Source organism: Plecotus auritus, assembly GCF_963455305.1.
Source record: "Plecotus auritus genome assembly, chromosome: 12".
Classification (NCBI taxonomy): Eukaryota; Metazoa; Chordata; class Mammalia; order Chiroptera; family Vespertilionidae; genus Plecotus; species Plecotus auritus.
This window is the reverse complement of record NC_137778.1, coordinates 29,809,058-29,821,975: the sequence shown is the minus strand read 5'-3', so window position 1 is coordinate 29,821,975 and position 12,918 is coordinate 29,809,058. Positions and strand designations below refer to the sequence as shown.

Genomic DNA, 12,918 nt, shown 5'->3' with positions numbered 1-12,918 from the left:
GCAAGGGCGGCATCTGGGCTGTGCCAAACAACCAACGAAAACGTTCAAATGGATTATCAGAATGAACACGAGACCGTTAAAGGAACAGCAACACCAATTAAAATAGGTGAAAAAAGAAAAAAAGTTTAGCAAGAGTGGCCTTAGTTTGCCCTGGCTCAGTTAATTGGAGTGTCATCCGTACATCAAAAAGGTTGTGGGCTCAATCCCTGGTCCGGGCTCATATGGGAGACAATTGATCAATGTCTCTCTCTCACATCGATGTTCCTCTCTCTCTCTCTCTCTCTCTCTCTCTCTCTCTCTCTCTCTCTCTCTCTCACTTCCGTTCTCTCTAAAAATCAATAAAAACATATCCTCAGGTGAGGATTAAAAAAAAAAAAAAAGAATGGCCTTAGTTCTAGAGTCATCTACCTCTTATTGGTTCCCTTGTCCTTAGGAGACCAGGCCAGCACAAAGTGAAGGCCAGCAGGGCAACCATACTCCAGGACACCCTTTTGTTTTACCCTAAACAGATAAAATACTCCATGCAGCACCACATACCTCCCCACAAGCAGAAGTCAAAGACCTCAGAATGAGAACGTGATGAGTGACACGACGGCTTTCACATGACAAATGTGATGTGTGGTTAGGTCACGGAGCACTGGGAAGATTTTTGCTTCCCGCAGGCCCCCTCCTCACAATGCCTGTCCCTATACTGGATAGTAATGTTTCTGAAGTCTCTGGGAGCTGGCGAGATATTAGAATAGTTTTTGCACCAAGGTTAACATGGCACAGTTGGAACAGGCTACTGACAAATCCATGTCATCTCACCTGACCCACAAGGTTCCCTAAGGGCTCCCTTTATTCTCATAATTTCATGTGGAGGTGATTTCAGGTCAGGTAGAAGGGACCGCATGGGGCACTTGATCGCTTTGTACTTCTAACATCTGGACCTGGAGACCTGTTGCAGGACAAACCTCACTGAGCAAATCCCCAGACAATACGTCTATTTACTCAGGTGTCATTGGGTTGCATCTGCCTGTGCCTGTGTAGACCCCATCCCCAGCCCCCACATGCACACCCCTGGTCACGTGCTCCATAGGAACAGGACTCGTTTGGATATAAGAAGGAAACTCTGCAAAGCTTGGCATCACCTCAAACCCAGCCACCCGGTGCACTTCCAGGATGAAGCAACCTGTATTGTGTCTGAAGGGACCTGCCTCTTCTGTGAAGCTCAGCATGTGGCCAACGCCAGCAAGCTCCCTGAACGGAACGCACCCACACTGGGACCCAGACCAACTCAACACACATTTAGAGAGTGCCTACTGTGTGCAGGGGAAGGTACCAGGCCCCTTTTCATTTGGGTCAAGTTCAAACAAGAAAATACCTGGGTTGAATGGTGTGTGTGTGGGTGTGTGTGTGTGTGTGTGTGTGCGCACTCTTGCAAACACACAGGTTTATATGGGTATTGATACTGGATGGAAAATCTGGCTTTTTATTTTCCTGGGTGTTCTTTTCCTTTTTCTTTTTCCATCTCAATTGGGCTTTATGATTGTATAAGCTATGGGCGGGAAGAATGACTGTTTTGGCAAGCCGTGGGCAGCTCTCTTTTCCTTTTGCCATCCAGCGGCTTCCTCAGACAAAAGGAAAAGAGAGAGGTGTGCTCGAGGACCCCAGTGGTGAGGAGCCCACTCCCCAAGCCTCACACGCCCCCTCCCGCAGCGGGACCCTCTTCTGGGCGGTTCACGGTTGGCCGCCTCAGTGCATGGGACTCGCGCTCCCGCTGTGAACACCTGAGATTGAGCGTGGATTTCTGTTCTCCACCAGCTCTGCAGCAAGGGCCCTGCCAGAGGTGTCGCTTCCTGTCATCTCAGCTTCCTGCTTCCAAGTAGAGGCACCTAAACAGAGATTAGATTTCTGGTTTCAAGGCATATCGAACCAAGCACGCTGAATGAGCATGAGTTAGTTAAGTAGCTCGGACTCTCTTCTTTACATTCCCTGGTCTCCGTGTTCCTTGACGGCAAAGGGACCAGGAGAGAGTTGATTTGCATCTTAAGACCTATGGGTAATGCTTCTGGAGTGGGGAGGTTTATTTAGCAACTGCTTGAACTCGTGTATGGGGTCGGGAAGGAGGTGGAGCTGACCCCGATCGGGCTGTCGGAGAGTGGGGTGTGGGTGGTGCCCACTGCCACGCTGACGCCCCGGGCCTCGATGATGGCTGAGAGCAGCTGTTGCTGCTGCTGGCGCAGCGTGTCCGCGATGAGCACGGGCAGGGAATTGAAGCTGGCGGTGAGGTGCTCCAGCTTGGACTCCAGGCTCCCAATCTGCTTCTCCAGGTCCTCGCTCCGATCGTTGAGCTCTGTGATTAAGTCATACATGACGTTCTGCATCTGGAGGAGAGGCAGAGGGACGAGAGACAGGAGACGACAGGTCATCACTAAGCAATCTGCAGTGGCAAACGTGGAAAACTCCTCCAGATTCCAAAAGGAGTAACTTCCACCCCAGCCATGCCCGACCTGGCCAAGCCAGTGGCAGCTTACTTTCCTGGAGACACGGAGACTCAAGGGGAATGCTGGATTCCCTTCCTCCCATTACAAAAGTAATGCATATCCAAATAATAAAAGGGTAATATGCAAATTGACTCTAAGGGTGGAACGACCAGAATGACCGCTCGACCAGTCACTATGGGACACACTGACCCCCTCTTGGTCTCTTTCCCCAGCTGGCAGCTCCCATTGCCCAATGGCGAATGGGGAACTGGGGGTGAGTGGCAGGGGATGCGGGTGGTGCCAGGCCAAGGCCCCTGCCCCACCAGTTGCCCCCACACACAGAGGGCGACCTGCGGCGAGGGCAGGGCCGGCGAGCAGGTGGGAACGGCCGACCTCTTGGTTCCTGCCCCTGGCCAGCAGGCTCCAATCGTCTGATGATGAATGGGGAACCGGGGGTGGGTGGTGATGGGGGGGGCGGGGCTGGCTGCCGGCAGCCGGGGAAGATGGCCCTGATCACAGGCCAGGCCTAGGGACCGTACCTGTGCATGAATTTCGTGCGCCGGGCCTCTAGTTCAGCCGTGGGCAAACTACGGCCCGCGGGCCGGATCCGGCTGTTCTATCCAGTTCTCTTGCTCTCCCCTTTGCTCCTTTACTTTGAATTTATATTAGTTCACACAAACACTCCATCCATGCTTTTGTTCTGGCCCTCCGGTCCAGTTTAAGAACCCATTGTGGCCCTCGAGTCAAAAAGTTTGCCCACCCCTGCTCTAGTTAATTACAAAAAGACTAGAGGCCCGATGCACAAAATTCGTGCAAGAGTAGGCCTTCCTTCCCTGAGCTGCCAGCACTGGCTTCCCTCTCGCACCCGGGACCCAGGCTTCCCTCGCAGCCCCAGCTTCGTCATATTATGCTTTTATTATTATAGATATTAGAGAATATGTATAATGGGAAAGAAGCAGCACTTTTTTCTTAACTGGAGAGTTCTCATGTTAATACACCCAACCTTTTAGTTCATATGGTGCTGGCCCCTGGTGATTAAAGTGATGCCACTGGTGGGGAGCGGACAGTGCAAGACTTGGGAGCAAGGTTCCTGGGTGTCTCCACACTCCCAGGTGCTCCTGAGGCGGCAAGGGCCGAGGGCCAGCTTGCCGGTCGCTCTGTGTCCCTCCCGCCAGGTACCGCAGCTCTCGGGGCTCCTGGTCATCTGCCAGTGACATCCTGATCCTATTTCATCAGAAATTTCAAATTACTCTGAAAGATGCAGAAACACTGGTGCCCTCAGGGGCCCAGGGAGTAGGAAATAAGGTGAGAGAGAGAGAGAAAAGGAGTAGAGGAAGGTGGCAAATATGAGAAACCAGAGAGAAGATGGGGGAAAGGGAGACTGAAAGCATAACACCTTCCCAGACGGCACCCAGAGGGAGCCGTCGGAGGGGGGATGAAGGCAGGGCTGCCCTCGCGAGCAGGACCCTGTCCTGGACGCCCTCGGAGGAGAGGGCGGCTTTGGAAGTGACAGTGCTTCCTCCATTCACTAGCAGGAAAGCACCTCCTCAGGTGCCCGCCTTCCCAGAAGGTGCAAAACCACAGACACATCTGACCGCAGGGCACCCCAATGAGCTGGGCTGCGTCCGGCCCTGGGCCTCGGCCCCAGCGCTGCCCGTCGCCTACTCTCTGACCTTGGGAGAGTCGGTCGCTTTGTTCCTTTGGATCTTGGGTTCCTCATTCACGTTCCTCATCAGAACTACCATTCGCAAACCCTTTACTAGGATAGTTTACGAAGCATTTTCACAGATCTCATTTGATCACTTCTGCCTCGGAGGTTAGGAATTGTTTTTACATCCCAGCTGAGGGAGTGGAAGGTAGCAGAGAGCCCAAGGCCTCCCAGCCCTGCCACCCTGCATTCAACACCACAGCCACCTGGCGTTCCTCAGCTGGAGGGGAGCAAAGGGCAGGGCTGGGCGCTGGGGAGCTGGGAGGGAGCCGAAGCACAGAAAGGAAAGGGAGAGAACACAGCACTATCTTCTCCCCTGTGCGTTGCCTGGTGACTGGAGGCCAGGGAATGTGGACAAATGGGAAACATGCTGAGCTGCTGCCAGGACCTCGGGGGAGTCCCCCGGGGAAAAGACACAGCCTGGATGGCTGCCAGGATTCTCCTCTCCAGGTCTCACAGGGCGCCTGCCCTGCAGCCGTCTGCCTTGACCCTCTCCTCTACACCCCTTCTTTCCAGGTAACTCACTTCCAGATTATTCACGTTTACTTCCCCACCCCATGCACATGAGCCTCTTTCCAGTTCACTGAGGTCTTGCTTCACCCGGTCTGTCTGTGCTGGCCCCACCTCCGTGAGAGGCTGCAGGTGGCGCTGAGGAAAGCAGGCTTGAAAGCCTGATTTGCCTGATGGTCCCAGGAGAACTCCTACGAGGTGAGAGGTGAGGCAGGAAGCATTGCTGCTTCTAGAAGAAATATCCTGGGGCCCGATGTTGGGCCATTCCTGCATGGCCCAAGCCCTATTGGCCCTACAAGACCCTCTTCCTGGCCACAGCGGATTGGTCCCAGGGTGGACACATAGCCCAAACCAGCCAGTCATCTCATCTCTGTGGGAGTTTAGCATGAAGATCCACAGGCAGCCGATTGCCTTTGCCTGTGGCTAGAACCAGAAGACTTACTCTCTGGTCAGGGGCCTGCCACGGTCTGCTGGGGAGACAGGGGGCAGAGGAAGCTGTCAGGGGCGAGGGGCGGGGGAGAAAAAGAGAGAGAACTGAAGTGGGCACTTGGACAGGAGAGAGCAGAAAGGGTAGGAGGGCTTTCCAGGGCGGGCTCCCGTTAGCTCCTTCCTCCAGCCTGACCACATGCCTGCTTTGAGGTTCTGCCTGGAATGAGCCTTCCTTGTAACTTTATAACAAATGCCTCCATTTGAAAACTGAATCCTAGTGGGTTTCTGGTACGGGACACACCCAAGACCCCAGGGAGCTCCCTCCAGCCCTCCACATGCCCCCTCCTCCAGGCTCTCAGGAGCCCTGCACGCCACCTCTGCACCCTCCAGAGGCACACAGGCCTGTGGCTTCTCCCTGTACAAGCCACGCATTCCCTGGTCGGAGCCCCCCACTCCCCTGGGGCCTGGGAGGCCCTTTCTCTGGCTGGATCCCTTCTTTGAACAAGGCGCCTGCACGTGGTGCAACAGCCTGCCATTTCTCTGATTGCACCCTCTTTTCAAAGGGTGTTTAATTTGCCGGAGGGAGTTTCTCTTGCTTAGCCGGGGAACATGTGCCATTATGGTAATTGACATCTGCTGGAATATCCTGCTAGTCTGGCCCTGGGCTGTACACCTGATCTATAATTTCTGTCAGGAGTCAGTGAGAGGGCCTGCAAGGGGTGGCGGGGGGACGAGGGGGGAGGACAGAGGTGGGGAGGCCCTCTGTTCAATGGTGCCCATACTCAGCCGCACCAGTGATTTGCAAGAGGAGCGAGTTTCTTTACAGTATTTACAGCAGTTCAGGGCCAGAAACGCATCTAGCCCTGGGGTTCTCAAGGGCGGATCTCGTTTTTTAGCATCTTAACATTCATCATAGGCTATTTGCCTCTTGAGAAGTAAAGAAATGCACCCCACCCCAACATGGGGCGAGCAAAGCTGGGCTAGAAGGACCGGAGGATGCAAGAACATGCATGTCCAACGATACCAGCAAACCGGAAGGATTTTCCCAGGTGGGACCTCGGCAGCATGGTGGCCATCATCGCCCATCGGTTCTCATCCGTGTGCTTTTCCCTGTGCAAACTGGAGCTCATCTTAGGAGCCCTCAGGGTACAGCTAATAAATAAAGCAACGCACTTTATGAGAGGGAGAGGTCGGCTAATTAATTCCAAGCCAAGACAAAGCTGAGAGATTGAACTTAAGAAACAGATGCCAGGTTTTAAAAGGCATCAAGACGCACGAGTAGACTGCAGATGGGAAGGGCTTGAACCTAGACTGTTTCTTACCGGAGGAGGCACTGCCCTTTGCCTCCCTTGTCCTGCACTCTGCAGTGTGGACGTCAGCCACGCCGGGGAAGTCTAAACGCCCGCGTCTGAGAACTCTTTAGGACGGCTTCAGGTTTTGCCACTCACCTTGGAAAGGTCCACCAGGGTGTTGGCTTGGTCGCTCAGCTTTCTCTGCTCCATCTTGACGCTCCTCAGTCTGCGGGAAAGAGTTGGAACGGCCGCGGTCTTCAAGTGCATGTGAAGGTTTAGCCCCACCAGCAGATTCCACTTTCCCATCAGTTCATCTGGTTTTGGAACCCAGCACGGGAACCTCGAACATGGGTGACGACTGACCAGAATCAAGGGCTTGTCAGGTCCCCAGAAAGCAGATTCTGGTCTCCATGCATGCTTGCCTTTCGTCACTTTGGCTTCTCACTACGCCCAGATCATTTTCTGGCATCTGTGCCTTTGTCTACCCAGCAATGGAGAACCTTTGTTTCTGCCAAGGGCCATTTGGATATTTATAACATCATTTGCGGGCCATACAAAATGATCCACTTAAAAATTAGGCTGCTCTATTTGGTCAAACATTTAATTAACTCACCCCTCATGCCTTGGCAGGGCCAGACCAAATGATTTTGCTGGCCTTATGCGGCCTGAGGGCCGGACGTTCCCCACCCCTGGTCTAGGCTATGCCTTCCACCTTGAACGCCCTACTCTCGGCCTTCCAGGGTTTCCCCAGAACTTCTAGGTCAGAATAACTGTTTTCATCCTCTATTTTATCACTATGCTTAAAAAAATATGTCTCTTAGAGGAAGCACTGACCACAATTTGTTCTGCTTCGAGTTGCAATGTGGTGTGTGTGTGTGTGTGTGTGTGTGTGTGTGTGTGTGTGAACTGTGAGAACGCTTAGAGCCTCTTACTCTAATTTTCATCTTCCATGGCAGCCTGCCCAATGTCTGGCAGTGGCAGGTGCACCAAATGAATAAACAGACTGGCCTGGGTCCCCTTTATCGCCCCAGGGCTCACTGAGTGGGACAGAATGGATTTCTCCTATCCTCTGAGCACACAAGGAGGGACTGACCGAGCTGGCGGGCCCCACCGCTCCTAATTTGGCCGTCTCATGGCCCAGCTTCCCCGCATACTCACTGGTGGATAGCTTGGAGGAACTTCCTCTGGTGTTTCCTGACTTTGGCATGGTCAATCTTCTTTAGCAGCTTTGTGTGTTTATAGATGAGCCACGTTTCCCGGAGGACATTGGCTGCAGCATTCTTGATCTAAGGAAAAGTAAATAAAGCAGGTTGCTCTCTGGCTCATTTTCCTAATTTCACATGAGCCATTTTTCTGTGTGCTGATATAGTCTATCCTATAAGGAAACGACTCTGCAATGATCTAATTCCTTAATCAAATCATGACCTCTTAGGATGGGTGATTAACATTCATCTCTTACTAATCCTATGCTGGATGCAGTGCACTGGAGCCTGAAGTTGGGGGGTGTTTCTTGCTCTTTCTTAATTATTTCGGGACTGCCTCTGACTGCTGTTGCTGGTGCTATATTTAGACAAGCTGTGTTAACAAGACCTGGGGGCCTGGGGCACCTTTTGAACAGATAAATATATACTGTTGCTGCTCTCGCACACGGAGTTCCAGTTCTGAGACTCCCATGGTGCATTGCTTGCATTCGGAGAGTAAACAGAGTTCCTATCAGCTGGAGATTTTTAAGGGCCTTTGAGGAAAAGTATTTCCCATCAAACGGAGCCATAGGTGTCAGCAAATCCATTGTTTCCTTTCCCAAATGGCCAGAAACATTTACACCGCAATTTTACATGTAACCGTAATTGGCATGAAACTGAACGAATTGAAAGCAGTATCTGAAAATTGGTTGAAGACATTTAGGCGTGAAAACAGAGCTGCCTCTTTCCCTACCCTGGCTCCTTCACTGTGCACTGCGATCACACGTTTCAACATACGACGCTGTCATCGACTGACATGGAAACCACTGATGTCACCCGGCCCGAGACTGAGCTGAGGCATATCAATGGCATCCAGATGGCTGGGGACAAAGTTTTAGTGCAAACACAGATATCTTCAGCCATTAGTAACAAGAGCAAGGGGAAACATCTCTTATGAAGCACAAGCTCAACAGATTTTTGGTTAACCGTTCCCATTTCTGACAGCCACGCACATTGGCACAGGCCCCTGTACAGGCCCAGGGCCTGGAATGCGCAGGCCAGCCTAGGAGAAATCAGGTTACTAGCCAGAAAGCGTTTTAATAAAACTGGGGAGTCCAGGCTCACTTCTGCAGACTGACATCAACAGATGGGACGTTGTTAAAATACTGGGACATGTGGGAAGGCCTAGGAAACATTGTTTTGCAGGCTGAAAAGTTTTGTGTGTATGTGTTTTAAAAATTTATTACTAAGGCTGGATTACATTTTTCATTGGCGCAGAAGTGATGTTCTTAAAAGAACAGCTAAGTCTTCTCAGAAATGTCTCAGTGACATAAATATGGCTTTTTTCGTTCAATAAAAATCCACTATGACAACAGTTTTAATGAGTTAATTGCCCAACTTTGGTAATTTCTTGCTTGGAAGGAAGCAGGTCATGGTGAGTATACTAGTAAGCTGGAAAGTGAGTGTCCAGGTGACCGGGGGAGGTAGGGGGAAGGTGGGGAGGGGGTGGAAGAGGGGTGGTCTCTGGGGTTCTGTCCAGGCCGCAGAGAAGGGAACCCCTTCTCTCTGCATAGAGCAGTCTTCAGTAGGAAGAGGCCATTTGGCACATGATCTCCTCAGTTTCCCTGGGTGCTGAGCCTCCACGGAAAGCCTCTCAGGAACACCCTGCCCTGGCATCGAGGAGACCAGCAGAGCCCTAGCTCCAAGTCTCCTCCTCCCGTGGAGTTAAGGAAGAAAAGTGCCATGGGCCTCTGACAATTGTCTCTGTGTCCATGTGGAACGAACATTTGCATTTGAAAAGCCTGCAGGTGGATTCTGGTTCCAGCAGTTAGTCAGCAGTTGAGGATTAAATGCTTAAATACCTGTAAGAGGGGAAAAAGAAGTCCTTTCTTTAAGGTTGATAGGAGGCCCAGAGGAAGCCACGATGGTGGTGCTGATGGCCTGAGGCTATACGGCACCAGGCACAGGTCTGAGTACCTCATGTGGGTGAACTCAATCCTCACAACCACCCCCTCAGGCAGATACTAATATCATCCCCATCTTACAGATGAGGAAACCGAGACACAGACCGAGACCATGAAGTTCTAAATGGCAAACTGAGTCAAAATGGATTTGTGTTACATATACAAACTGATATCAGTTATTATCATCTAGCCCAAACCCCTATTTAAAAGGAAACCGCTTTAGCCCAGCGGGTGGGGCTCAGCGGTTGAGTGTTGACTCAGGAACCAAGAGGTTGCCAGTTCGATTCCTGGTGAGGGCACACGCCCGGGTTAAGGGTTCGAGCCCCAGTACAGGGTGTGCAGGAGGCAGCTGATCAATGATTCTCTCTCAACGTTAATGTTACTATCCCCCCCTTCCCCCTCTCTCTCTAAAAAACTCAATAAAACATATTTAAAAAAAAAATAAAAGGAAACAGCTTCAGAGATAGGCTTTGAGGGCCAGAATCACACAGCTAGCAAATGGCAAAGTCAAAACAAGAGCCGGGCCCAAGAGGAGCAGAAGGTTTTCATGTGGTCTGAAGAAAGACCTGACTAGATTTTATCTCTACACAAACAAAATTATTTCCTGTTTTCCAGGACCAAGGAATTGGAAAGGACATTAGAAGATTTTTTAATCATCTTGGCCTCCACTTAGCAATATGACAGAACAGGGAGTCCGTGTCCTACACTTAACTTCAGCCCAAATGTGAGGGACTGAAGTCACAGCGCAGCCCGGGCGGCTGAGAGAACCAGTCGCATCATCTTTATGGGTCTGAACAGGAGGCCCCTGTGTATTCGGGAAACTGATGCTAAAGGCAAGCTTTGGTGCTGGCTCTGAAATGAATTGCCAGCAAACAGCCTGGCACAAAGCTAAGCAGATCAATATCTGCAAGAGAAAAAGAAATAGGCTTTTAACTGCTCTGTGCGTTCCCAGGTTGACAGTAACTGCTACTGTGACCAGGGTCTCCCTTCAATTCACCTGGCAGATGAGTATCGTTAGGATGGGGAGCAGCTGAGATCACGTGCCTTTCTTGAGGTTCGCTGAGCCCCTGATGGGGCTTGGGTGCCCCCTGAGCTCTCCTGGCAGATGGGGGCACCAGGGCCAGAGGTGCTCCTGGGGGTGGGATGGGTCAGGGCACTGGGAGACCCTAAGTAAGGTCGGCCACGATCAGATGGGGTCAGGAATGGTTAGAAGAGGGCCTTTGTGTGTGGAAGGGGGGCTGTTCTGTTCCCCGAATCCATAAGCCTATGAATTGATGGTTTTCTCTCCATAGGTTCTCCACCAAAAAAAAAAAAAAAGTATGCTTTCATTCTGATGAATGCCAGATGGGCTCAGTGACCTACATGCTTTAGGAAGAGCTTTAAGACTAATGGGGTTGAGCATCCAAAGAAGATCTTGCAAGTAACAGTGACGGCAACATTTACTGAGCACTTACTGTATGCCAGGCTCTGTGCGAAACACTTCGTGTCTGCAGTGTTTTATTCGCTCTCAGGAAAACCTCACAAGTGGGTGCAATCATTATCTCCTCCTTGGACCTGTTACTAAATCTCTCTGAGACTCGATTTTCCCATTCATTCCTTCAAAAAACCTTTGCCAAGACACTGTTCTAGGAAGTGAGAATACCAAGATGCACAACCCCATAACATGCAAGCCCTCGTGGAGTTTATCATCTTGTGGAATCAGTATATAGTTTGTAATATAATATCGGAGAAAAACACAGCAGGGAGCTATCTAGAGGGGATGCAAGTGCCACAGATCTGCAAGATGGGGTTGTCGTGTTGATTAAATGAGAAGACACTCCAAACGCGTAGCATAGAGCCTGGCCAGAGCGCTCTTCAATGTAGCTTCATGAATACCCGCTCCCCCAAGTAAAGGTCAGCTGCTTTCTCTCCACTCCCTCCGAACAAGAGAGAACATTAAACAGAACACAGAATTCTGTCCCTCGAGCTCTTGGCCGTATCATCCTAGTCCATGGCTGGCTCTGGCCACCCCTCTGCCAGGGTAACCTGCCACTCAGTATTCCAGAGGGATCGTAGGTTGCAGAAGGAACACGAGACAGGGATGAGAGAGGCACCTTGTTGGACTCCCCATGCCTCCAGAAGCCACAGGCAGACCTGGGCGCTCCACTGGGGGACATCTTTAGCATGCCCGCTATGCTGCCAGGAATCCTGCTGAGGGAAAGGGTGTCCATGGGGAGGCTGGAGAAGAGGAAGGGAGGTGGGAAGGTCAGGCTGCGAGTTAAGTGCCTTAACTTTAAGAAGTACTCAAGTTGCATTTAGATGAACCGAGGGCTGATGAACATCACAATCTGAGAACCTAAAGCCAGCTCCATTGGACACATGGCTGGGGAGCAAGGCCAGCCCTCTTCCCCCTCTCGAACCCCTCCCCCTTCACCCTCAGCCACACGGACTTCCTGCAGCTGCCATCTCTTTCATCTCCCTCCTCTTCCCTCTCTCCTTCCTTCCCATCCCTTCTCAGGCCTCCCTGTCCATCTCACCTGGAAGCGGGCCTGAACTGGGGCTCCACCCCCATGGCTGGCAGGAAATTGGGGCAGGAGCGAGAAGAGATGTATTTCTGTGGTTCAAAGTTGGAGTCTGAAGCTCCCATAGCAGCTTGGTAATGAATGGTGGCTATTTCTATAATGCTATTCATGGGACGCTCAGTGAGTTTGGAGGTAAACCGGCTTTTCTCTCTAGCAGGCGCGGAGCCCGAACCACCATGCTGAGTTCCAAGGAGCTGACGGCTCTGGAAAACCCACTGGGTGATGGCTGGAGAGCTGCCCGCAGGCCTGAGGACGAACTGCAGCCCCGGCTAGGACCCGGCTAGCTGTGATGGCCGGGCCACCGTTGCCCTCACTGGGCTGGAAAGGCAGGTTCCTAAGGATGCTCCCAGCTCAAAAGCTGTTTCTATGACTACTGTCCCATCCTTGTCTGGGACAGAACCCTTGTGGGTAACAGAACATACAGTCCCCTTCTGAGGAGAATTAGTATTCCTGACAACGGCACCATCGATCAGCTAATAAATTTTAAAGAGATTAAGACCGGTTATGGGAATCCACTCTGGGGACCAACCAGTTGTCAGGCACGAATCTAGTGTCCCTGAACCGACCTTCTGTACCCAGTACAACAATGACGACTTGTCTTTTCCTATGAAAGACCTGACCGTGAGTAAATCTTTGAATCAGAAAAAAAAATAAATAAATAATAATTCTGCTTTTCCCAGCAGGCTTGTGATAACACTCTGACCTATGCTCATAATTAAAAGTTTTCTTTCGCACTGTTCAGTAGGTACACAGGGATTACTGAAGGTTTCTGAGCAGAGCTAAGCCTTGGAGTCTAAGGAGATCCAGG

At 51.4% G+C, this 12,918-nt stretch overlaps 1 protein-coding gene across 5 annotated transcripts in view; it reads right to left on the bottom strand.

The window, feature by feature from the left end:
* Positions 1 to 1,506: 1,506 nt before the first annotated feature.
* KCNN3 (potassium calcium-activated channel subfamily N member 3) overlaps positions 1,507 to 12,918 on the bottom strand; it is a 135,284-nt gene continuing 123,872 nt past the window's right edge. For 4 of the 5 annotated variants that reach the window (XM_080648151.1, XM_080648153.1, XM_080648154.1 and 1 more), the window contains exons 6-8: positions 7,563 to 7,690; positions 6,561 to 6,630; positions 1,927 to 2,366 (exon numbers count right to left, since the gene is read on the bottom strand). In XM_080648151.1, coding sequence (XP_080504277.1) covers positions 2,070 to 2,366; positions 6,561 to 6,630; positions 7,563 to 7,690 — 495 coding nt within the window. In that variant the 3' untranslated portion in view covers positions 1,927 to 2,069. Of the gene's footprint in view, positions 1,875 to 1,926; positions 2,367 to 6,560; positions 6,631 to 7,562; positions 7,691 to 12,918 lie in introns of those variants that run through there. The other variant, XM_080648152.1, reaches the window with a different exon arrangement.